The 24,616-nt window shown below is 39.7% G+C and overlaps 1 protein-coding gene across 1 annotated transcript in view; it reads right to left on the reverse strand.

Annotated features, from left to right (window-relative positions):
- Window positions 1-24,616, reverse strand: part of VWF (von Willebrand factor) — a 144,822-nt gene that overhangs the window by 58,847 nt on the left and 61,359 nt on the right. Inside the window, exons 21-30 of the mRNA XM_069806803.1 lie at window positions 23,429-23,563; window positions 20,181-20,327; window positions 19,379-19,519; window positions 17,639-17,758; window positions 16,875-17,031; window positions 16,080-16,238; window positions 14,731-14,866; window positions 10,725-12,064; window positions 9,891-10,010; window positions 7,501-7,644 (exon numbers count right to left, since the gene is read on the reverse strand). Of these exons, the coding sequence (XP_069662904.1) occupies window positions 7,501-7,644; window positions 9,891-10,010; window positions 10,725-12,064; window positions 14,731-14,866; window positions 16,080-16,238; window positions 16,875-17,031; window positions 17,639-17,758; window positions 19,379-19,519; window positions 20,181-20,327; window positions 23,429-23,563 (2,599 nt within the window). The remainder of the gene's footprint in view (window positions 1-7,500; window positions 7,645-9,890; window positions 10,011-10,724; window positions 12,065-14,730; window positions 14,867-16,079; window positions 16,239-16,874; window positions 17,032-17,638; window positions 17,759-19,378; window positions 19,520-20,180; window positions 20,328-23,428; window positions 23,564-24,616) is intronic.

Below are 24,616 nucleotides of genomic sequence, written 5' to 3' on the forward strand. Positions count from 1 at the left end.
CAGGAACTGCTGCCAGGCCCTGTCAGACCTACTGCAGGAATAGGATCCACATCAATTTCTCCTTCTGCAAGCTTTCATCTGTCACGCGCCGTTACCTCCGCTAGCAATCGCCTGTCTAGAGAGGGTCATGTATTTTCCCAAGCACTAGTTTTCAAATAGAAAGATGCATGTTTGTTTAAATCAAAATGCTTTTTGGAAATGTCAATTATGATCAGAAGAAAAAAAAAGAAAAAAAGGAGAAAAATCAACAGAAAGCTTTCAACAGAATTTAAGAACAAAATGGCTTGTTTCTCTTCTGTTTCTTGCTATGCAACGATTATCTTTTTAGTTCTTCCAACTGTGTAGATTCATTTCATTCCTATAATTTGATTTTCATTCCCACTATAAGTCTGAATTATATTTTACATATGAAATGAAAGCACTTTAGAATTTCTGTCCAGTGAAAACCTCAAAATTTTGAATGTTTTTCTATTTGCAACAAAAAGTATTTTAAAATATCTTTATTAGTTGGGTGATGGCGATTCCATTTCACAAACTGCTATTCCTGACCAGAAAAATTAACTAACCCCAGGTATTGACTCATGTCCTGTACAGCTGTCTCACAATCATTGCTACAAATGGGTTTGTTGTCCAGTAGTTACTCTATATGACTGTAGAGGTAGATGTTAGATGCAGAATGGCATGTTAGCTGTCATAACTAAGGGATAAAACAAAATACAGAAAGTTAATATGACTATGTTTCAATCCCTGTGATTGCTTCAGGATGGTCACTGTGCCAGAAAATTGACTCATTTCCCTTTTGTCCTATAAATAATTAATAAAAAAGTATTTCAGGTTTTAACTTTCAAATATTTTAGGTTAAACTTTTGCACAGTAAGAATCACAAATGATTTTTCATTCGTTTGTGAAAAGCACTTGAAATTTCTGTGTTTGTCTTTTTTTAATGACCCTCTGACTTTTGCATGGTTGGTGTGGTCACCAGGTGCTCCAACTCCATTTTTCTTTCTCCCGTTAATTCTGAAAATTTTCAGAAACTTCCATACATATCTGTAAACTGGAAAACCCATTACTTTTATAATTTCTAATAAAAGAAATCAAGATCCATTGTAATAGAACCAGGGACTATTTCAAAGCTCCCCGAAAACAATTACTCTATTTAATGCATGGAAAATTTGTTTTAGTGTACTAAAAACTCTTTGGATTTCTCCCCTAATTTTGAAGCCAACTTTAGAGAAAAGAGCCAGGTGTCTGAAGACATGATCAAATGAACACTTTTGTCCTGCTAGAGGGATTCAGAAAGTCACCATCCCAAGCTGGAAGCTGTCACTTCTCAGCTGTTTGTCTCTACGTCTCACCAGGGAGGCAAATACCAAACTCCTCAGAGACCATGATAAAAAAATATTGACTGCTAATAAACCAACCAACTTGAACATATTCTTACTACTAGATTGCAACATAACAGTAATCTGCCATTTTCATATCAATAAAGGAAATTTAAAATGTTGAGAGTGAAATAAATATCACCAAGCACAAGGCTATATGAAGGCTGGAAAGAGAGTGCACAGCATCTTGGACATAATTAAACTAGCTTTACAATGACCGGGTCTGAGCCTTTATGGCTTCAGGCATTACGAGACCACCTTGTGCCTTGCACACCCCTTCAGTGGCTGACATCTGGGCCACCGCTGCTGCTGGCTCCACTCCAGCTTGCTCTGCCATATCTACATAGTTTGCAAATGCATTTCTGGCTGCATTAGTGCCGTAGCGAGCTGCTGGCAGAAGGAAGGGTCTGCTCCTTGGGTGCACCAGCTGGGCATGCCCTCCCAGTCCCCTCCAGTCAGCACTGCTACCCACTAGCCACGCAGCTAGATGTCTCAGGCAACTCACCATCTGAAAAGCAACGCTTCTAAAAAAAAGTGCGTTGTTTTCAACCATTTGGGCCCTCCCCTGAGCTCCCTTCCTACAGAAGGCAGGCAGTACAAGTGCGCAGCACAGAGGTGGCAGGGGACCAGGCCCTTCTGCAGTAGCTAGCTCTTAAACCTCTTTAGCTGTATGGGACCACACCATCAACTGTTTATTTCAGTGGTGGACCCTAGAGAAAACTGAAATGCTAAGAGAAGATACCCTAAATCCTGCTCCATAAAACAACAAAACAATTTTTTTGTCTTTAAAGAATATCTGACAGTGGCCAAAACATCATTTGCTAGCACTGACAAGGGGCATCATATAAGGCCCAGTGAAGTGAATGGGAGGTTTGCTATGGACTTTAAGGGTTACACGTTTTAAGGATTTTCTCTGTGTGTGCATGTGAACCTAAGCCCGGACTAGCAGCCAACATGTTCCCACATACTGAACATAGGAGTAAATTATGTTAGTCTCATGTATTATTGTTACAAATAGTTTCTGTTTCTCACATACACAACGTGCTATCAAAAAAAAAAAAAGGCAACAAATGGGCTTTGGAAGCAGAATGACTTCTATACTCACATGTATTTCAGGCACTAGACATACAACCCATGAGAAATCAAGATGAAGTCTCAAAGCCAAAAGCCTTCATCGCATACAGGAGAATAACAAAGCTGAGAGCACTGTGACACACAATAAAAAAAATCTGTTCCCAAAGGCAGTGGACATCATAGGGAATGCATGTCTGGTCATCTGTCCCTGACCTCCTGCTCTCTTTTCTCCTGCTGCCTCCTAACACGTTACACTTATTGTGGTCCTGACAGGCACAACGGCCACAATTAGTTTCACACATACACACCCTTCCCAAATTTGACCATCTAAACATTTATCTGGATAACTGAACAAAAAGACCTAGCTTGCAGGAGCACTGAGCTCCCAGCAGCTTTTCAGCTCAGTTATTAGGGCATGATTGTTAGTCATTGGGCATGTCCAGGTAAAAAATACAAATGAATAAGAAAGAAAGAAAGAAAGGAAAAAAAAAAAAAAAAACCAAAAAAACAACAAAACCAACATTGATCTACATGGGCTACTTTAGAAAGGGTGGGTCAGTCATTCCAAAGGCTGCCACCACAGCACAGCACCTTCTCCCCATCTTTCAGTGCAGACACGCTCCTGACTACACCACAGAGTACAAAACAGAAGTCATGTTTGGAATGATCATTAAAGCAAAAAAAACCATAAGATATCCTACAAAGACAGGGGCGGGGGGTGGGGAGGAATGGAGAAGGGATGGCATCACTGCACAGTCTTCTCTCAGTTAGGACTATGAACGTTTGATGAAGAACTTCTGACAGTCCGAAAAGGCTTTGTAAGAACCTTTTTCTGGTTGCCTTTAACAAGGCTATTCAATAAGGGCTAATTAACTGAATAATATTTTATTTTTTTTAGTCACCCGATGTACATTCAAGCCAGACTCGTATTCTGAAGTAATAATTCAGAATGGTTCATGCAGAGGTTCCTGCAAGGACTGAAAGCTGATTAAATGAACATAAACAAGTTTTAAGGACAAAAGACAATCCATTGAGTAGGGTTGGAGGTGTTTACTGAGGGTCTACAGGGAATTACACTAGATTCTGCCTTATTGAATAATTTCATTAATGATTTGGATAAAGGAGGAAAAATGTGTAAAAAGGCATGCTAATTGGAATCACAGATATTAGACTGGGAACAATTATGAACATCATGGAATGAACTGAAAGAGCACAAGGTGCCCTAGAAACGTTTGAAATATATCCAAGAAATAAAAAACAAGATTAATCCCAGAATAAGCCAATCTGGAGGAAAATAAACCGATGCACAGACATTTAATGGTTTGGTGGGTGCCTCAGGGAAAGCAGAAACTTCCTAAAAGCAACCTTTGCAGTTATTTTCTTTAATTTTGTCTGAAATGAGGAATCAAATGTAAAGCCCCCGTGAGGGTCTGTGGAGTTGTGACAGACAGGGGATTCCAGTTAGGCGGAGGTTCCTGCCGGGAACTTGTGAATCTTAAGTGGCCTCAGTGGTTGCGCTAACACTTCTGCAACATCTCGACCAAAAAAAGTACTACAAGAGGTCTTAATCACCCACAAGTACTGAAAGCTGCCTGAGAAAGAAGCGAAAAATAAATGGCTCCCCAGCACTTGAAATATAGAAAAAGCCAACACTATCTGGACTGTGGATAGTCCAGATTGCATCTATTTAAGCAACGACTTGTCTAATCAGGAACAGCCCCCTCCATGACAATAATCCTGAAGCTGGTCTTTATAGCTTAATTTAGGGTTTTGACTTGGCATTGAATTGGTTTTTTTTTAACTGAAAATAGTAGATTATTTTAATTTTGAAACTAATTAGCTATTGCAAACTGATCCCACAGATCCATGCTTAAAGTAGTCAATTCTTAGCACATTGATATTCTGGCATTAACATGTGTCAATTAACAGAATGGCTGAACTCTTCATGAATAGCCCAGATCTGTCAGTCCAGCAGCCCACCACCACTGAAAGGAGCAGGCTCCGAGGCCCCAAACCCCGTCCCTCTCCTCGGCTTTCCTGGCTGCACAGGTCACAAATCCTGCATTTCTCTTACCACCAAGGGGTTCTGATGATGCCGGGCTCCCCCAGAACCACATTCAACTCACAAACCTTATAAGAAATGAACTGAAAAAACAAGCAAGCAAACAAAAAAACAAAACCAAAACAAAAAAACCCACCCCACACACCTGTCAGGACAGTACATTAAAATAGCTCAGGGAAGAGACTAGTAGGCATGCAAAGCTGCGTTCAAAAAGGAGCTGACACCATCAATTCAGAAACAGTCGTGGGGGAGCAAGTGAGGAAGACCTCTGTCCTTCAGTGCATGGGAGCCCTTAGAGAAGGGCAGCTGCCGGTAAAACCACAGGCTTGGGTGGGTGGAGGGGGACAAGCTTTTGAAAATTCTGCATAGACTGCATCGCTCAGGGCAGAGATCTGAAGAAAGAAAAGTGCTATGGTGGGCCTTTGCTTCCTAAAACACAGCGGGCGATTAGAAAGGAAACATTTATACTTTCTTAATCATAACAGGCAAAGCTGAATGCTGCTATTCAAATATGTTAATAACTATAGAAAATTTCAGTAAAAATATTTAAGATTTTTTTTTCCTCAAGGCGGGGAGGGGAACACACATTTCTTTCCCTAACAATGCTTTTAATACAGCTGAGCCACATAGATCATACTCCCTCCAAATTTTGAGTCTGAGGCAGGCAGTGGGCATGGAAAACATTAGCCTAAATGAGCTACTTTTAGTAAAGATATAAGCAAGCAAAATCATGTTTTTATAAAGTGTTAAGTGGTATTTACTGTAGGGATTGCTCAATGTGCTCCCTGTGACTCTCCTAAATACTCATGAATGCTCAACAGAGGCATGTTTATGTGATTCTCAGTTCTCTTGCATAGATCGCTCCTTTAGTTGAATGAGGGCTTATATTGTCAGCTCTTGCTTGCAGTTAGTTTTCTTTTTTTTTCTTTTTTTTTCCAGTTATTTCTTATATGAAGTTGTACACAATTTCATGGTGTCTGAATATCCCCAGAGCTTCTTCTCAATAGGTTACTTGAGCCAAAATTTGCCTGATGTTATCTTACTGCATAAGCATGGGAAAGCGTTGTGGTATAGGCTGCTCTTCTTTGTTCTGTCTATGCCCTTGTATGCTCTGTAGTTTTTCGTTTTTTCTTACTAATAAAATGTATCTCTCTGCTGGAGTTTCCTTGTGGTTAATTCAAACAGAAAAGGGAACACTTTCTGCAATAAGACTTCTGCAGTAATGGCAACAGAGTCTACAGTTGCTCTCTGCACATACAGCTTTTTTGACCAAAATAGGATGATTTGGATCAGCAATGATTGAATAAGGATTACACAGGGTCCTGTTTCTACCATAGGGAAACCAGCACAAATGAGAAGAAATAGCGCTGGTCTGATGGTAATGATATTTTTGATAGGTAAATCCTGATCAAGCCCTCCATAGGCTAGAAAAGATTTCCAAAGCTACCTAGGGAACTGCAACATCCAGATTGAGCCATCTACACTTTTTAAGCAGCCTCTGCATTTCCAGAGGCCCAAGCACAGACAGAATGACATGAATGACCATGCATTTCCCATGGATGCTGAGTCTCCTACACAGTCAGCCGAATTCACACACATTACAAGGTGCAGGACAGGACCACAGTGACTTATTTTCATTACTTCATTTGGGAGGAACTACTTCTACTCTATTCCATTTTGGTTCATTATACCACATCCCTCATCGTGGTCTCTGAGCATTTTCCAATGAGACATAAACAAATCACTAACGAGTATGTCATGTGGCTGCCTCTCCCATTTCATTTCCCAAAGGCCATGTTTTCTCTGTTTATCCTGTAGTTCAGTGTAGCTTACTATACACATTACATGGAAGGCTTCATGAAACTTATCTATTTGTACGTAACAATTTATCCCACAACGAGCCTATAGAAGTCTCATCAGCCATCTGGTATTTTTATTTCTCCAGGCTGAGAAAGCAATCATGGCTAATCCTCCTGCGAACTATGGAAGTCAGGTTTTATTTCTCACTTTTCTGTACCAATAACTCTTTACAGTCTGAAGTAGGCCAAAGACCCTAAAAATCTGTGTACTCCTCAACTCTTATAGGACCCTAAAGCTAGGCGGCTGCCAGAGCAAATGTGGTTCCAGTCCAGAAGAACAAAATTCTCAGGGTATCTGGTGAAAGATCAGATATGCCGTAGGAGAATCATTTTTTGCTGAACCCTACAACTGATACATGTGCGTGTACTGAATTTCCACAGACCCAGTGGGAAATCTGTGTTATGTTTTAGCACATGAAAATTGAAGTGGACATGCTTTTCAGGATGCAGTTGTCCACAACAGAAGATGAAGTTTCACAAGTAACGCTTCAGCTAAGGTGCCGCCTTAGGCAATCCTTGCTCCCTGGCACCATCCCCAGCCTTGTGCCAGCCCAAATCCTTGTGAGACCAGCATGACAACTTGGATGAGGGAACTAAACCACCCAGAATATAACTACTGTTTTGCTAAGTTATTTTTCAACCGGATTGGTTACACTGGCTCAGCACAGAGTAACAAACATCTAGCGAGGGCAGCTATTGAAGTCAGCATAAGCAGTTCTGCTGTTAAATGTCTAATCCACTAATTGATGCTGAAAGGTTAATGATCAAAGTCTTTACTTCTTAATTATGTTTTGCTTGCTTGAGAGATAATGAACGCAAATCCTGAGAATCACTTCAAGGCTAAAAAGAAATCAGTCGTCTTCTTTCCAAAATACATTAAGATAAACCCTAATTCAAGTAACCTACTAATACATTTTAATAGAGAAAATTGAACCTTTACCAAGAAATGTACATAAATAAAGATATGAGTGAACTAAAAAAAACCTGAGAGTCCTACTGTAGAACACTACCACAATAGCACGGACATAAATTGGTGATAGCAGCCAGGCTATATTTTGCATTTCTGGTTTTTTTTTTTTTTTCCCTCTCTTGTTTATACATCAACATCCACATAATCACTCACCTAGTCTGGTAGGACCTTGCTCCCTTTGTTGAATTGAGCGCACCATCTCTACAAGCTTTTCAGTCTCTTGAGGCATGTTCCATGAAATTTCTAGATTATTTTCCCTGGCATACTGGAGAACTGACACATGAATTGAACTATTGCCTGAAGCAGAAAGCAGAAAATAAACACTGTAAGCAGCACATACAAATGTCTTAAAATAAATCTAAAGGATACATTATGGTTGTGTTTTACATTAAGCACAACTAGACAGCGATTTTCCATCAGAGTGTGAAAGCTGTGTTTTCAATCAAAAGATCAAAACTGAACTATTCCCAGGTGAAAAAATATGCAAGTACTGCTGGAAACAGTTGCTCTTCTGTCAGGAATCAGCATGCAGTATTTTACCTCAGATCATTTTGACCATGATTGGAGAATTGCACTTTATTGATCTCCAAATATTATTCCTTTTCCATTTTAAAATTCTCTAAAGATCCCTTTTTTTTATGTGCACATTGTTCTGCAAGAGTGGTAGTTTGATGCCCCATTTGTCTGATAGGCCAAGCTCCCCAGATAAATACATTTCATGCAAATTTCCCTCTGTCACACAACACTTGAGTGGCATGCAACAGGCTGCAGCATGGGACACAGTGCACCCACAGAGCATGACCTGCAAAGGGGAATGAAGAGAAATTCCAAGTTCTGCTATTCTCTGACATCCTGGTTCCGCTCATACATTATGAAAGAAGTATGAATAAAACTATTAACAGAGGGTTGATATAGATAGTTAATATCAGACTTGCAGAATTGAACTGGGCAATACATCATTTATAATGATCAGTTATACCTCTCTTCATGGTCTTAGAAGGACTTCTACTGTATATTGAAGATACTTATGTATATAGCATATTATTCTTTATCAATGCTTTGTAAAAATTTTATGAATGTAGTTAACAATAATTGTGATTTCACATACCCAAATGTTACAGCCCTATATTGATCTGAATATTGTCTACTCATTATACTTTACAATTTTTCCATAGTTGTCTTAAAGATCTTAAAATCAAGGCTGTAGTAAGAAGTCATTTCATAGCTTCTTTATTATTGTCCTATTGTTAATGATGTAACATCTGCTATTACAGGCTTCAAAGATAAGGAAAACAGCTGGGCTAAAATAAACTGTCTGTTGGTTTATTGTTAAGTTTGTGTTTGTTTCACTTGGTTTGCTTCTCTATATCGTGCATATACACAATTTTCAGAAACCAAGTGTCTTCCATGTGTGATCTCTAAAAAAAAAAAATCTAAGTTATTCTAGACCTACAGAAATGCTATAATTTTCCTCTATGAGCTCTCTAATTAGTACAAGTGCTGGTAATCACCTCTTCTGGAAGCACAGGTATAATACAAACATGTCAACACCCAGTGGGAAACATCAGCAGCAACAGCAGTTGCTCCATGGAAATGGTTTAATGCTGAATTGAAAAAGTACAATTCTGATCAAAAAAATCCAAGTTTGTTAAAAGAAATGTTACTGGGAAAACACAGGATCCTGTGCAGCCCTTGCCATGTGGACAGTCTCGGTGCAAGGGCATATGATGTCCTAACTTACTACATGTGCCACATGGTCCCTTCGTGTATGTGCAGGATATATGGCATTCTGCCAGGCTGGCTGCACTGATAATATCTGTGCTGAATGACCTAACTAGAGGTGTACCTCCCATCAGCACCTACTCTGCAAGCTCAGCGAGTCTAGCACTCCCAAAAAGCATCTGTCACCCAACACGGGCCAGGAAATAAATCTGTTCCAGCACCCTAGGTTAGCCAAAAAGGGTTGGTCAGAACCAGAAATGCTTCTTCCAAAGACCAAAACCTTGTAGTTGAACCAAACCTGAACAAAACCCCCTCTGAATCATCCATTTTTACTTGAACCAGAATTGAACTTGGACTATTATTTTCAAGTCTGTTGAACCTAATCCAGAACTGAACCAAAACCAAACTTGTATTTTTGCTTTTCTGCCACAGAGTAACAGTTCAGCTAAATCTCCATCCTGTGACAGGGACCTCTTCGCCTGTTTGGCACACACATTTCTTATGTCCGGTATAGTATAAAGGGAAGAGCTCAGCAGAGCTGCTGTCTGAGCTATTCCTCATCACATCGTTCCCTGAATTGGATGTCAAACCTTTATTCACCTGAACCAGAACAGCTTGGTTTGGGAGGAAACTGAACTGCATCTGAACCAAAAGCTTTACTAGTCTGATTTCTCCATATAATCTTAATTTTTTTTGAGGGATTGGAATAACTCATTTGAAAACAAAATTTAAAAAATCTATACTGAGCAGCTGTTTTGTCCTGTATAAGCAAAAGAACACAAAATGTTTTTATGTGTTTGAGTTAAAAGACAGATACATACTGATCTCAGCACTTTCAATAAATGCCCGCACAAAGTTTTTCATTTCCTCAAACTCTGTTGCTCCAATATTGGAACTTCCATCCAGAAGAAACATGACATCCATTGGTTTGTTGCACAACCCTGAGGAGTGGGTGGGTGGAAAAAGGTTTTTTATACATGATAATCAGAAGTAGCATCTGCTAATCTATTGGTAAGAACTGAAAGAGGAAACAAAGCAGGATAATGGCCAGTTGAAAGTGGGATGCCCTTTTAATGAAAACCTTGAGATTTATATTCAGTGGGATACATGGGTATTTCAATTCCTGCTTTTCTACTAATGCTATTTTACTCTCAGGGGCCTAAAACAAAAAGAACAGCAAACAAAAAAAAAAAAAAACCCAAACCAAACCAACAACAAAACCCCAACAATAAACATAAAATACTGCCCGCCCCACCCCCCACCCCCCCAAAAAAACCCCAAAACCTAAACAAAACCCCAAGAAGTCTCTTCAGGAAAGAGGAAGTAAAATTTTAACCTGCTTGAAGCAGGCAGACAAGAATACTTTTTTTTTCTTGTCACCCTCCAACCTATCTGAAAGCTACTGTACTTTACTAACAAATGGAGCCAAGGACCTCTGAGCCTACAGAAGGCTGGCTGCAGGTCTGTGCTCAGTACTGCTGAACCAGGGCAGCATCCTCAGCCTCCGGTGAAGATAAATGGTCCTCCCTTGGCATTTGTCAACAAGATACCAAATGAGACGTGGGAAACCTTCAAACTTCAGTGATGCGAAGGGGAAATGGAAGAGACAGGAGAGAGAAAAGAGGAAATTACACAGAAAATACATTCAACTTTACCTGGAATTTCTGTCCAAAGTTTATGAGAGCAGCACGACTGCAGCACTAATTCAGGTGCTTCTTCAATAAGTGTGCTATAACTATGCAAGATAATGGGGTTATTAGGCTGACTGATCCTTCTGAGCTCTTGGATGTTTGCATGGGGGGTTATGCCTATGGGAATAACATTTATGCTCCTGGGAGGACGTGTGATAACATCAGTGGAAGGACTGGATGACACCATATATACCAAGTGAGGAACATCTTGCCTGCCCCCATTCACTTGTGTAAATGTGTGTTTGGAAATGTAATCGAGGGCATTCCCAGTGTTGGTAGCCTTCCCTCCTTGGTAGGGTATGTTCCTCACCTTCTCAATAATGCTTTCCTTTGACTGCATTTCCCAAAAGGAATACTCCAGAGTGACAGTCTCTGAATACTGCATGACTGTAACATGAATATCTTCCTGTCCCACGTTCATTCCTGTGATCACCCTCTCAAGGAACTTCTTGACGGCATTGAAATTTTCCTCCCCTACATTGTCAGATCCTTCCACAATAAAAGCAATGTCCAGCCTTTTGCTAGTAGACTTTTCCAAGAAGGGGGGTGGTGCTGTGAGTCCCCAGGTGGGAAGTAAGACACTGGATATTGTTGGACTGGACGTAGCTTGTAACAGAGGACTTTCTTCAGGTCCAAGATCACATAGATGATCAATGAGGAGATCCCTATTATCCATTAGCTCTAACACATTGTTCATTAGGAAGGCCCTATTATCTGGTGACTGCTTTTCAATGAACCTGATTTGCTCCACACTGACATACGGCCCAATCCCCACAGGTATTACTGTTATTTTTTTATTCTTCAAAGCTGTGAGGATGCCGCGGAGTTTTCCTGGAGACTTACTTGCCATAAATAGCACTGCAATTCTGGCAGCATTTGTCCTTTCTGCTTTTCCAAACACGTGAAACACGGTGAATTTAAGGACTTCACCAGTGGATGCTACTTCATCACCTGTGTATTTTATGCTTTGGACAATTTTTCTCATCTGGGACTGTGTTTTGATATCTTTAAGGCCAAGATAGATCGTGGGGCCAGCTCTATACACTAGAATTGACACTCGGATTTTCTTTTGGGAGATGTGGAGTTTCTTCATCATGCCCGTTATGAAAGTCTTCAGCTGTTCAAAGTCCTCCTCTGACAGTTTGTTGGAGCCATCCATTAGGAAGGCCAAGTCCATCATCTTGCTGCATGAGTATTCACTGGGTGGTAGTTCAATGTCTTCCTCTGGAGCAGGTGTTGTTGGTGTTAGGGTGTCCTCCACTGGTTCACAGGCTACACAGGTTAAGTTCTTCCCTTCACACAGACTACAAAAATCAGCAAATTTAACTGTAAAAAATCAATGCTTATCACAACACATTACCCACACATAATAAAAAACGGTCCATACAGAAACAGTTAAATATCTCAAAAATCAATCATGATATGAATGATTTTTTTTCCACACAACTCCCCACGAGGTATTGTACAACTAAATCCTGTATGTTCATACATGTTTGTTTAGATCCAGGAAACATATGACAAACTATGATGCGTTTGTCAGAGGAAACTCTCCTTATAACAGCCTTTAGCAGAATGTGTAAAATTCGTGTCTGGAAACTGCCTAGAAACCCACTGAGCTTCAGCAATACAGCTACCTACAAGCCACTGGCGGACTGAATGGGGAGATCTGGTTTGCTTCACAAGGAAGCAAAACATGAGGCAAACTAGAGGCAGCTAACACAAAGTAAAATCCTAGAGGAGGAAAGATGCTTTTAGCTCCGATATGACTTAGCAGACTCTGCGAGGAGGCTAGGTTTACCTAGATTTTAACCTTAGTGAAAATAACAAACAGCCGTTTTTCTACCTCTAAAGTGCACTATGCTCCTTTTCTTTGTCCTGACTTAATTTTGTTTTGAATACAGATTTGGCACATGTTCATCCTCCAGGGTGTTTTGGTTTGTTTTTTGGGGTTTTTTGTGTGTGTGTGTCTCTCATCTTCCTCTTGTTTATCATGTTCTCTTTTTCAGTCCTTTTTCTCATATTAAATGATGTATTTCATCTATAGCTGTTATCTCTTTTTAGTCCTATGTCTTCTCCCACCATCTCTACTCACATCCATTAGTACATTTTTCTCTTCCCCTTTCCATCTCAGCTCCAATTTTTCTTTTTCCCCCATCTCTGCCTTTTCCACTATTCATCCTTCTGTACTGCCATGAGATTTTTCACCTCTGTCACACCCCACCTTTTAGAAGCTTGTCTATAATTCATCTCTTTCTATCTTTAGCAAGTTTAACACTTCTGCCTTTCTAATTCCTGGTTGCATAATTCTCTTTACTTCACTTATCAGAGCAAAGAACATGACTGTACTCATGCACGGGGTGGTACAGACTCAGTCAATATATTTTCCTTGTCTTACCAGACAGTCCATGAAACAGAAAAGGAAAAGTTTATGAAAGAGCAAGGACCAAGAAATGCTTGTTTTCACTGCCAGAGAAAAAACAGAATGTACAAACTAAATGAGTCAATACTGGAAGAAGATGCCATTTTCCAGGAAAAGACTTTACACGTGGCACTTTAGTTCAAGTTTTCTTAGTTCAAGCGCTGTGTTCTTTTCAAGCTGCTTTTAGTATCTTCCTAATTGAAGAATGCACAGCTACTTTTGGCATTAACATATAGCAACAGAAGATTTATTATTTTAATCCTAATATGAACAAGCCTCTTCTAGTTTCCAATTTCCTTTGGATATTTGCTATAAAATTCATTTTTGTGCAATATTTTCTATTGTTTGTACAGATGGTGTAGGCATCTAAATTAGGTGACAGCTATGCAAAAGGATGTTTCCCTAGTGAGGTAAGTTTTCCTAATGTTCTGAAATCTTTTGTGAGCAGCAGCCAGTGTATCAACATTTAAGATAAATTATTATTAAGGATTACAAAAATTAGGGAACAGAGACTCATTTATGAAGACTCTTTTTTGACCTTTTGATGGAATTCAAGGCTCTGTGTGTACACTGTTAAAAAATATATATACATATATATATATTTAATTGATTAGCATAACAGTCTCATGCCCTGGGTTTATAGCACAGACGTACGCTAGCCCTGGCAAGAGGCCAGGAATTCAAAGTTCATACCCATTCAGAGCTTCTGTGAGGTTCAGAGCATTTGGAGCTAAGGTGCTAGTCTGGGCTAATAGCTGCTGCAGTTTTACAACTCTTTCTATTAAATATGGTCAAATTACAAGATGGAAAACTCTCTTGTATTCACAGCATTACAAGTGACTAGTGAAAGTATCCATCAAGGGTCTAGACATCCAGAGAAAGCCAAACTTTCAGATACTACAGGCCGTGGCGTAATATGCCACTGGGCAGTACGCAGAATGAAAAACAGTCTCTGCCACATTGTGGCTAAATGCCCTTATCCTGCACGGTGCACAGCATTGTGCACCCTGCCATTAATGTCATCGTATTTGGAAATGCATGCATGCAAGATCAGGCCATGGGATATCATCTTAAAATCTTGGGGAAATGGGTTTTCCAATAATAGTACACAATTCCAACTGCTAATAATCTCAGCGAGTTCTCGACTGAGTGCACATTGAGATCTTGCACTATATGTAGGAATTTTTTAGTACTGGCAGAAGGAAAGAGTCTGATGGCTTTACTGATGTTGAATCACACCTTAGACAAAAAGAAGTGGATATCCGAAGCCAGTTGGGGCACCTACACATGGGAAAAGGCCTTTTTTGAAAGGAATTTATGAATTTCACTTGCTTAAATTCAGCCGACATCCTATAATCCCTACCGTCACTGAAAAACTTCAGCTTCGGATTGTATGTGAAGAGATATTGACATAAAAGATGGTTTCCAAGCTTCATCTTCATTGGTATATTTAAAGTTACGTCCAAAAACTTATTCATGCGGATGTGCTTCATCTCTCTCCCTTCATCTTACTCAACAGGCATGCTATTTCACTGCATAAACCCATCATACCAAGATTGACAGTGCTGTGGATCATCTCTGTGCAAAACTATTCTCCTTCCATGCGGGATCTTGACGTCTCCAACTGCACACACGGGACAGTCTTCTGGACTGACACAATCCAGGGACAGTTCATCAAGTATTTTCCCTGTTTCAGAATAGCACAGTAGTATAAAGATGCCAATTTTCATGAATTACAAATCTAATCATTGCATTTACCCTGCTACAAAAAAACATAACAAGGCTTCTGAGTTGGGCTCAAACGTTCTGAATACTGTGCTTGTGTTATGGCCACTGCCAGCTTGACACAGAGAAGTATTTCCTTCCTTCATAACCACTTTTATTTAGATGTTGGAAGTACTTAACCCAGTGTATAGCCTGCAACAGCTAGTACCATACAGAAGGTGAATGTATCTTTAGAACAAAGCATTTAAGATGACAGGAGAAAATGGCATTTTCCTTTTTACATGTATATTATTTATTTCTCCCAGTATCCCCTACCTCACTCTGATCAGAGATACCAGGGCCCAGAATAGCTATTCTTGGTCATAAAATAGCTTTTTATAGATATTTTTATAGCTTCAAATAGCCTTCCTTTTTTGCCTTCATGTCTTCCCACCCTGCCTTTAGGAGCTATTTGTTCATCTGAGTTTTGGCTCTCCTTTTGGATCTTGCTCGTCTTTCACTCTCCCTTTCTGTCTGTCTTTCCTCTCCTCATCCCATATTTCCCATATTTTTTTCTTTCCCCTTTGTACAAGATGGTTGTTGGGAACAGTTAAGCTAAAAGCTCATGCTCACAGGGGGATGCCTGCTCGGCACTCTCAGGAGCATCAAAGCCTTGGAGGTAGTAAGCAGGTCAAGGCAATGGATTTCCCCCACTGCAGTGGTTGCTCTGAAGCAGAGCATTTTATGAGTTTCCAACACAAATTCATACTCTACTTTAACCACATAGTTAACCATCTCTGTTGCTACACAGCCCCTAATCCTCCTGTCTTCCTTCCTTATTGGTCTGTTCCCATCCTCCCTCATTCTTGACGGCAGTGTTATCATTCTCCTCTTCCATGCACCACTTCATGCCCTCCACACACTGTGGTCATTTCACAAACTCAAACCAGGATGCCTAACCACCTTCCTCCTTATGCACTAAGAAATTGTGGTGAAAACACATCAGTAAGCCTTTTAAGGAATTAACTGCTACATCTAAGTCTTTTGCAATCTCCAGCTGTACAAATCTGTGAATATTTCTGGACTGTATGACCTCTTTTCATGCAATAGGAACACTTAGGGGGTGTTAAAAAAAATACTACCAGGGGCATAGCAGAAAACATTAAGTAACTGCTTAAAGCAAAAGATGGATTTACCTGCAGGACAGTGTACATGGCATCCTTCCACACACTGCAGACGGCACTCCAAAGGCTGCGGGTGCTGGCATGTTATAGGACAAGCAGGTCCACAGCTGTTATATCGCCATTCACATTGATAATCTAACTCTTGTTTATTCAGGTCCTCGCAGCTTTGTGCTATGCAGTGAAAGAATCAGAGGTGAAAAAAAATCAAACCAGAGTATATTCACAATGCCTCTCAGAACTATGACACCAAACTCGGTATAAAGGGGACCACACATTCATAGAAAGAGAAAGATTTTCATGTTTAAATAAAATTTTATTTTATTTTTTTTACTACATTATTCTTTTATTACATCTAGGGCAGGCCACTTCTTCACTCTTACATCTTTTTTCACATAATGAGACACTTGCTCTAGACTAGAGATATTTGGTTTTGATAAAAACAATTGCAATAACCAAACTCTAAGCTTTTAATTAAATATATATATATTTTTATATATATATAAATATAAATATATTACATATATATATATATTTTACAGAAACCATTTCTTTCTCTAGATTCGTTTGTACCACAGACCATTATAGCCCCAAACTGAGGGAATATTTTTTCCAGGTATGGCTCTGAACATAAATAGAAAAGGGAGTAGAAATGTCACTGTGAGCTGCTAGCCCAGTCCCATTAAAGTGAACTTCTCTGGACATCAGTGGGAGCAGAGCTGGATGAGAATAGTCTATCTAAGCCACCAGCTTATTGATTAAAAGCTTGAACCTTTTCACCCAATTCTTCCTCATCTACCCTGTACTTACGGCACAGAGTTGGTGATCTCCAGTGAACAGCAACACCTTTTTGTGCACAGACATGTGCGTAGGCTGCTATAGCATCACAGAAGCAAGCACAGTCCCCAATAGATTCACAAGCACAAGTGTCGTATGTGCAAATATCTATGTAGGGCTCAGGATTCACCTGCAAAAGAGAAAAATGGGGTACAGCACACTCAGTGATTCCCCTCACCTACTTCTAGACACATTTAGCCTTCAGATGGTTTGGCTGCTCCATTTGCCAAGAGTTGAGGTGCCACATCAATCAGTGCGGGTCTTTCTGCTGATGTTAGCAAGGACTTAAATTGGGCCACATTGTTGAAGTTGCTACAGACACTGAAGTTTATTGTCCCTTAATAATCCCCATATGGAGTAACTTTGTATGGGTTTGGGCCCTGCCCTCTTGTGCAGCACCTTGGGTAGAATGCAGCCTGAATCACATTACATTAGCTCAGCTCGCCCTCCCCTCAAATCTTAACCCTTGTGCTTGACTTCATGTGCCAGTCTCTGGGCTTTAGAGTAAAATTTTTCTCAAGCAAAAGTTATTCTATAGCTTGCTACTAGGTGGTATCCTGCATTTTCCCATGAAGCATCAGCTACAGGACAGGGTCAGAGATGAGAACACCAATTAGTGAGCCTCCTCCAAGTCCTGTGTGCTGTCAGCACAACCATATTTTTCCCCTCAGCTCTAATCAGTGTCAGCAGAAATCATGCCGAATTGAAGAATGTCAAATGCGTGACACAATACTCACAAGTTTTTTGCATTCTTCAAAGAGATCCCCAGACAAAATGCTGCATGACGTTTCTACCATCACCTGCTTCACTATGTTTCCATTACACAGCGGAGACATCAAGGTCTGTTCCCGGTTGGGCTTAATATTGTAAGAGACAAGCACACATTGCATTAGCCTTGCCTTCAAGACCTCGGGACTCTTCAAATTGAAGAGATTCACTAACACCAGACATTTTTCATGACAAAGGAAATTGTTTCTCTGAGTCAAGTTTCAACCTGTTGTATGACAGGCACAGATCCTGCCACAGCAGAACACCGAGTAGAGCAGGTCACCCCCTACATTTTCTCCAGCTCTTACTTGTACGCTGCAGTTTTGGATGTTTGGATAACATAGACGATTGGATGACAGGAATTCCCACTGAACCAAACATCCATCCTGAAAAATGATCCTTCACATCTCTACAGAAGGCCCACAAGACTCACAGATATTACCAGTCTTCAGCAGACAATACCTAAGGCCACTGCTGACTAAGAATGGCTCAGTAGTCTCCTCCTCTCCCGTTTAATTTGTCTAAGAACAAGGAGCACTAGTACTGACATGGCATTTATCACAGAGACAGTCTGCAGGTTCTGTCGTGTGCCTGTTACACTGAAACAAGAAGCTGATCCTTCTCGGTCTTACCCTGCGGTCTCACTCCTCATTATTGCAACTTCTTCTACGCTCCAATCAAACCATACCAAAAAAAGCAACATTTAGCAAGATAATACTGTGGCTATGTTAGCAAACTAACCCAAAAGATTTCATGTGATCAAAAAAGAAATGCTTCATTTTAGTTTCTGATAATTTAAATCTTTTAAGGAAAGATCTAAAAGAGGCCTTTTTTCCCCTCTCTCTCTGAAAATTTAGACAAATTTTCAAGAGAAAGTTTTCAGCCCTAAAAGCATCATCTGAACAAAATGCTTCATTTTACAAAGGTCAAAACAAGTTGTCTTCAAGTTGTTTCCTCTCACTTTTTGTTTTGGAAATACTTTTGTCAGCTCAAGACAAATTTATTATTCAACCTCATTTTTTCAAAACTCTGTATTTGGAGAAGAGGAAGTATACTCTCATGTGTAGCATAACTAGAACCCCATAAAATCATCTAATCTCCGGCACCACGACATAGATAACACTTCCAGATAGCAGGTGACCTCAAAATTCAGAAGCAGTGATAGATGGCAATAAGGTCTTATATCCCCTCCTATATCTTGCTTTTTCCGTTCAAGCCTCTCCAATCTGAAAATAACAACTGAATGCTCTTTAAAAAAAGATCGAGCAGCATATAGAAAGATATTAACCTGCGCATTCAGTTGCTCATAGATGGACAGACTAAGATTTGGGATATAGAAGTTTGGATAGCAAAATACAAAATTTTTATCTGAACTCCCCTGTCTGGAAATTACAGCTGGATTTTTAGATTAAGCTCTAAAATGAGATTTCCAGTTATACCTGGATTTCAAGCATCTGGGCTGGCAAATGCTATGAACAGCCTCTACCATACAGATTGGCTATTTTAACATTCATCTGAAGCCAGGCAGTACAGAGGCCTTAGATAAGTTAATTGATCTTTTATCAGATTTAAAGAAATAATATTATTTGGCAAAAATATGGGTGCAGGAGTTCATTTCTATTTATTTTTATCCTTTCAAACCTCTTTGCCCACTCTTGAGTGATACTGTAACCCATATTAATTAGTTTTCACAGTTCATTCACAATCACCTTTTCAACATCAGCACAGTATGGATTAACTTTCCAAGAATTCCCAAAGTCAACTGGATCTACTTCAAGGTGTTCATTGCTGCTGGTCAAATCATTGTTTTGGATTCCATCAAAATTTCCACACAGACCACACACTTGATCCTTGCAGGGAAAGAAACACAAAATACATAAATCTTACATCTGTAGACTGGCTTAGGGTTTTGTTAAGTCTTTTTAGCCTAGTGCTTTAATGGCACAAGTCTTAAAAACTGAATTCACCCTGGCCTTGCCAAGTTCACTAAAATAGACGTAGTCTCTCACAGAGAATGTTTAGCTCCTATTCCCATTCTGCTTAGCTGGAAGTAGGACCATACTTTCTCCAAGGACTCCAGGAAGCAAGACAACAACTCTGATCAGTGGTGCCTGTTTGCTCTAGTTGGAGCATGTCCCCACAATCCCATTTTATTTCTGGAGATGACTGTCCTATCGCCATCACTAGTAAATCTGGCTCCTTATAGTGCTGCTCTTGAATACAGAAGAAATCACTCAAGGCATAGTTATTCCAAGGCACCACAACATTCATCCTTTCTGTCATAGCTCATCTCCAGTGACCCAGAATTTACCCCTTGCAGTTGAACTATCAGGAAAGTAAGCAACCCTTATACTATTACAAAAAAAAACCTTCATTTTTAAGCAAGTGCCTAACACTCCATGGAAATCTATCAGCAGGTCTGCATTAAAAAAAACAAAAAAAATCTACTCCCCAGAGACAGGGCAAGTACATTCTTTAGTAAGAATAAGAAGTAAAGCAAAAAACACTTACTTTGAAATTGCCTTTTAAGATAACCGAGACTCCCATAGCTAGATCCCAGGTCACACTGATGCTTTTGCCCAGTAAAATGATGTAATAACGGCCAGACTTTATGACTTCTAAGTCATTGTCATCTTTAGGAGGTATCTTGATATTTACCTGAAGAAGAAAAGCACATTGTGCTATTGACAGTGTCTCCAATTATTATTTCTTGTAGGTCACTTTGCCAGGGGGACACGTGCTCATAGGTTAACAGCTATTTTCAAACAAGCTGTTCTCCAGAGAACAGATAGTTCCCATACACTACACAGATGCTCCGGAGCACTTGCAAAACTGTAAGCAAGGTATAGGTAAAGGGACTCATTACAGGCTTGTCTCTACACTGAAAAGTCACTGTGGATAAATTATTGCCTTAGAAACAACACTTTGGAACAGCAAATTGGGATACAAGTAAGGCATTTCAAATCCCAGCACATTTCTATAATTCTGAATGTGGCAACGTCCCTTGTGTTCCCAGGGTATAATATACTCACCACAAATGCTGACACACAAAGCAATGACTGCTAAACAGAAGGAGGGCTGATAAAGAAGACAGGGTATAACCAATTAACAATCAGTTTAGTATTCAGTCAATGATTCACTGAATTACATTTTATTTTTATTTCATCTTTTTAGGAAACTAACAATTCTGTGCTCCTGAGGCAGGTAGCACTGGCTAGGTTTAAGTGTAATGTGAACTAGGAGAACCACATGCATCAGTGGCCTCTGAAGGACCAGAGCCTGATTCTGAAGTCAGGAATGACTTTCTTCCCAACCAGCTACACCAACAGGAAAAATCCCCAGAGATTCCTTTCAGTGTCTCTTCATTTTTCCATCACTTTCACTTCCCCTGTGTGCCTCTTTCCATCTGGCTGCAAATTCACTGCCTCCAGCTACTAAGAACTTAAGAGATTAATTTAAAATGCTTGCTTTCACACCATAATCCCCTTTCAATGGGAACTTTAATAGGATTATTAACCACATTTGGAGAGAAAGGTCTGGCATGGCTGTTACTTTAAGCACCATTAATGCATTAACTGAAAACTGCTTAATTGTGGAAGAAGCAGATGAAAACTTTCAATCAGTACAAATAGTGATTAAAGCAAGGGAGAAAGAGGAGCCCACAAACCATTCACCCACTCTCTAGTTTGAGGGCAAAATATTTCCTTATCCCACTATTCTTTCTTGCTCAATTCAGTAAAAGCTCAGTACTGTAATTCAATACTCTTCATCTCTGTATTATTATCAGAAACCTTTATCCCCAGAGAAGACTGTTCACATCCTCCAAGGATCATCTAAAGAGGGCCTTCAAGGTCTTTAGGGAAGAATATGTTAAAAGATATTTTAGGAACTTGAACCTTTTTAATCTTCTCCTATGCCCAACATATTACTATAGCCTAGTCACACTTGGTCACTTACCTTCTAAATATAGTAGTCTCTATCTTTCCAAAGTCAGGCAAAAAACAGAGGAGGACAAAGCTGAGCTGGGAGGTTGACCTAACTTTCAGAATTTCTATGTTTATGGAGGCTTTTTGCCCAGCCATGAAGTCATAAACTTTTGACCTTGCAAACTGGCAGATTTATTTGTTTCAGAAAAGCAAAAATGATTTCATGATACTTTTTTTTTTTTTTTAATATGAGCCAGAACTGTAATATGCAGATACTTCAATTAATCCCCCGTTTACTTAAAACTAGAAGCTGCTCTCAAAACAGTATCATCTTAAAACAATGCTGCTTGGAAACATTGTAATGTCAAAAAAAGACTTGATTGTCCTGCTTTCTTCTAAGGATTCTTGTGGAAAAAGAGTGTAGGAAGTCATCACTGGGTGAGAATTTGCCTAAGAGTCTTCATATCAGTTGTTTTTCCTTAATCTCTCCTTTGGTTGCTCTTATTTCTAAGAAAACCTGCTGTAGATATTATTACACTGAGCCTTAAACTCTCTAGAAAGACAGCTAAAAATTCAATCAAGGTTGTGTGGACAGTCTTGTGATACAGATCTAGCCCTTACAAGGACATAATCTCCCAAGAACGAAACAGCCTCTCTTGCTGGAGTTGTTGGATGCCTAATCACCTCCTGTCTTTTCTGGCCCTTCTTTAGGTGTCCAGACAGAATCAGAGCTTTTCTGAAAATCTGCCACTTAAAGAAGCTTTCGGACAAAGCCTAGCTCTATGGAACGATACCTGCGCTACTATTCACCTTCACCCAGGTATGGGATTCTTTAGCAGTAGAAATAAAAAATTGGTTGGGCAACCAATACGTCCCATGTTCATTCCTCCAGCAACCAAAAGCCTACATGGAGCATATGCTGTCAAGATGCCCTGCACAGACACTATTAATAACGGTCATGTTTTATGTGTTCCTGTCAAGTATCAGTGGCACGCAGCAACTTGCAGGCAATTTGCAGACTATGCAAAACCTGGTACCGCTTTGTCTGTTAACCCAAAACAAGGCAAATGTAGAGTGGTTTCAGGTTTCACTGGGAACATTTTTGCAAATCTCTGGTCCAGATGCCACTTCAGAGCACACTACTTCTGAAAACCGAGCAATTGAAACACTATAATCCATTGTAGCTCTGTAATGTTTGAACACCCAGACGGTCTAAATTGTTACAGTGCTCAAGGCAAAGAGCTGAACTCTGCCCTTTGGAAATCCTGCCATGGAGGTACATGGGAGATGGAAGTGATTCTTGGTCAATTCTTCAGTGTTTGTTGGTAGGAAAGGGGATTAAAAAAAAGAATCCAGTCATCCGGATTTTCCATCTGACAGTTTAATGGGGAAAGGATAATGATATTTGCTTCTGTACTATCAACTTGTTTCAGCCATGACTTCTTTTTTTCCTGTGTGCTCAGTCCATCAGATAGCTAAATTAGGTCTGAACTTTTACTAGTCATGGGACAGTTACTCCTTAGCTCTTCCTTACACTTAACCTTGCTTGAAACAGACTTGGACCTCCCATGTTTAGAAAGGGCATTCCTCATATGAGCTTGCATTGAACAGCATTCTTATGAGAGAAAGATTTACTGGCATCAACCAGAAATACCAAAATGGCATTATACATCTGGGAGCAAAATGGATAATTATAATCCTGCTAATCTGTTCATTTTATGATCTAATTTTCAAGAACCACTGAGCATGAGGTCATTCATGCCTCATCTTACTAAACAACCTGAAATTCTTTTCCCCAAAAAAGGGAAAGAAAGAGAACATAAGGGTACGTACGTTTCTGTTAAACAATTCTATTTCCCCACTTTCATAAAGAATGATAACCCTTTTGGTGCACTTTTCTCCAGTGAATCCACAGCCTTCATTTGAAATTAGTATCCGGAATGTCCCAGAGTCATCCTTGCAGAAATCCTATCAGATGAAAATAAATGAATGAGTCATTGATGTGGAACATATGAAAAATACACACAGATTTATGGAGAAAAAGGAAGCCTCAACTAATACCCTGTGTAGTCTGTGGCCAGTAGGATATATGTTGCCATGCCAACTGTTCCCATATTAATTTATTTTATGCTTAGCATTGATATTCATGTGGTCCACCCCTTAAAGAATGATGTACGCTCTGCCAGTCACACACATACACGCATATTTTTCAGGGTATTCTTTGACAGGGAGAATCCGTGCTATTACAGTATCCATGATATCTTAAAGATGTACAATGGGCACAGTGTGCATCTTAATGCACAAATATTAACTGATTTAACAGTGAAAACAAGACTCTGCAGCTGTAATGGTAAAATAAAAATATAAACCTAGAGGGTTAGGTTAGAAAGAAGGGTTAGAAGAAATTTGCTGCATAGTTTTGAGCAACAGGTTTGATGCCCATGTTTTCCAACCTGTACATGAGTAATCATTACAACAATATCAACCTATTTCTTGGGGAGCAAGTATATAGTTTAATGTATTGATTTTCTTTTAAGTCAAGTATTTTTTAGATGCATGGAGAGTTGGTACTACATTTATATGATTACTCCTGACTATCATGCCTTTTAGGGTTTGGGGGTTTTTTGCAGTATACACCTTTTAAGAAAAAGACCCTGTCTATAGTTCTCTGTGTTTGTCATCTGAGGAAAAGAGAGATCCCATTTTCATTTTAACTAGTTTGGTAGTACTGTATGTTATATAAAGCACATAAGACCTTTACACAGAGCTCTCACTAGCGTCAGAGCCATCAGTCTTCTAAGGTAATCCAGGTGGCATCAAGGTGGGAGCATATTTCAAAGACCTAGCCAGAGGCAGGTTGATCACACTTTCCTGCCCAAGAACTGCAAAGAGGAATCTGCTTCATGAAAGGGGTCTTTGGGGAAAATAGCAGCCCACCTAAGAAACATGACACTTTGTAACTGCAGAAGACTGTTGTTATCAATTAGCAGTGGATCCATCTTGAGTTAGACCAAATTTTCA

This window comes from Haliaeetus albicilla, chromosome 19 (assembly GCF_947461875.1).
Source record: "Haliaeetus albicilla chromosome 19, bHalAlb1.1, whole genome shotgun sequence".
Classification (NCBI taxonomy): Eukaryota; Metazoa; Chordata; class Aves; order Accipitriformes; family Accipitridae; genus Haliaeetus; species Haliaeetus albicilla.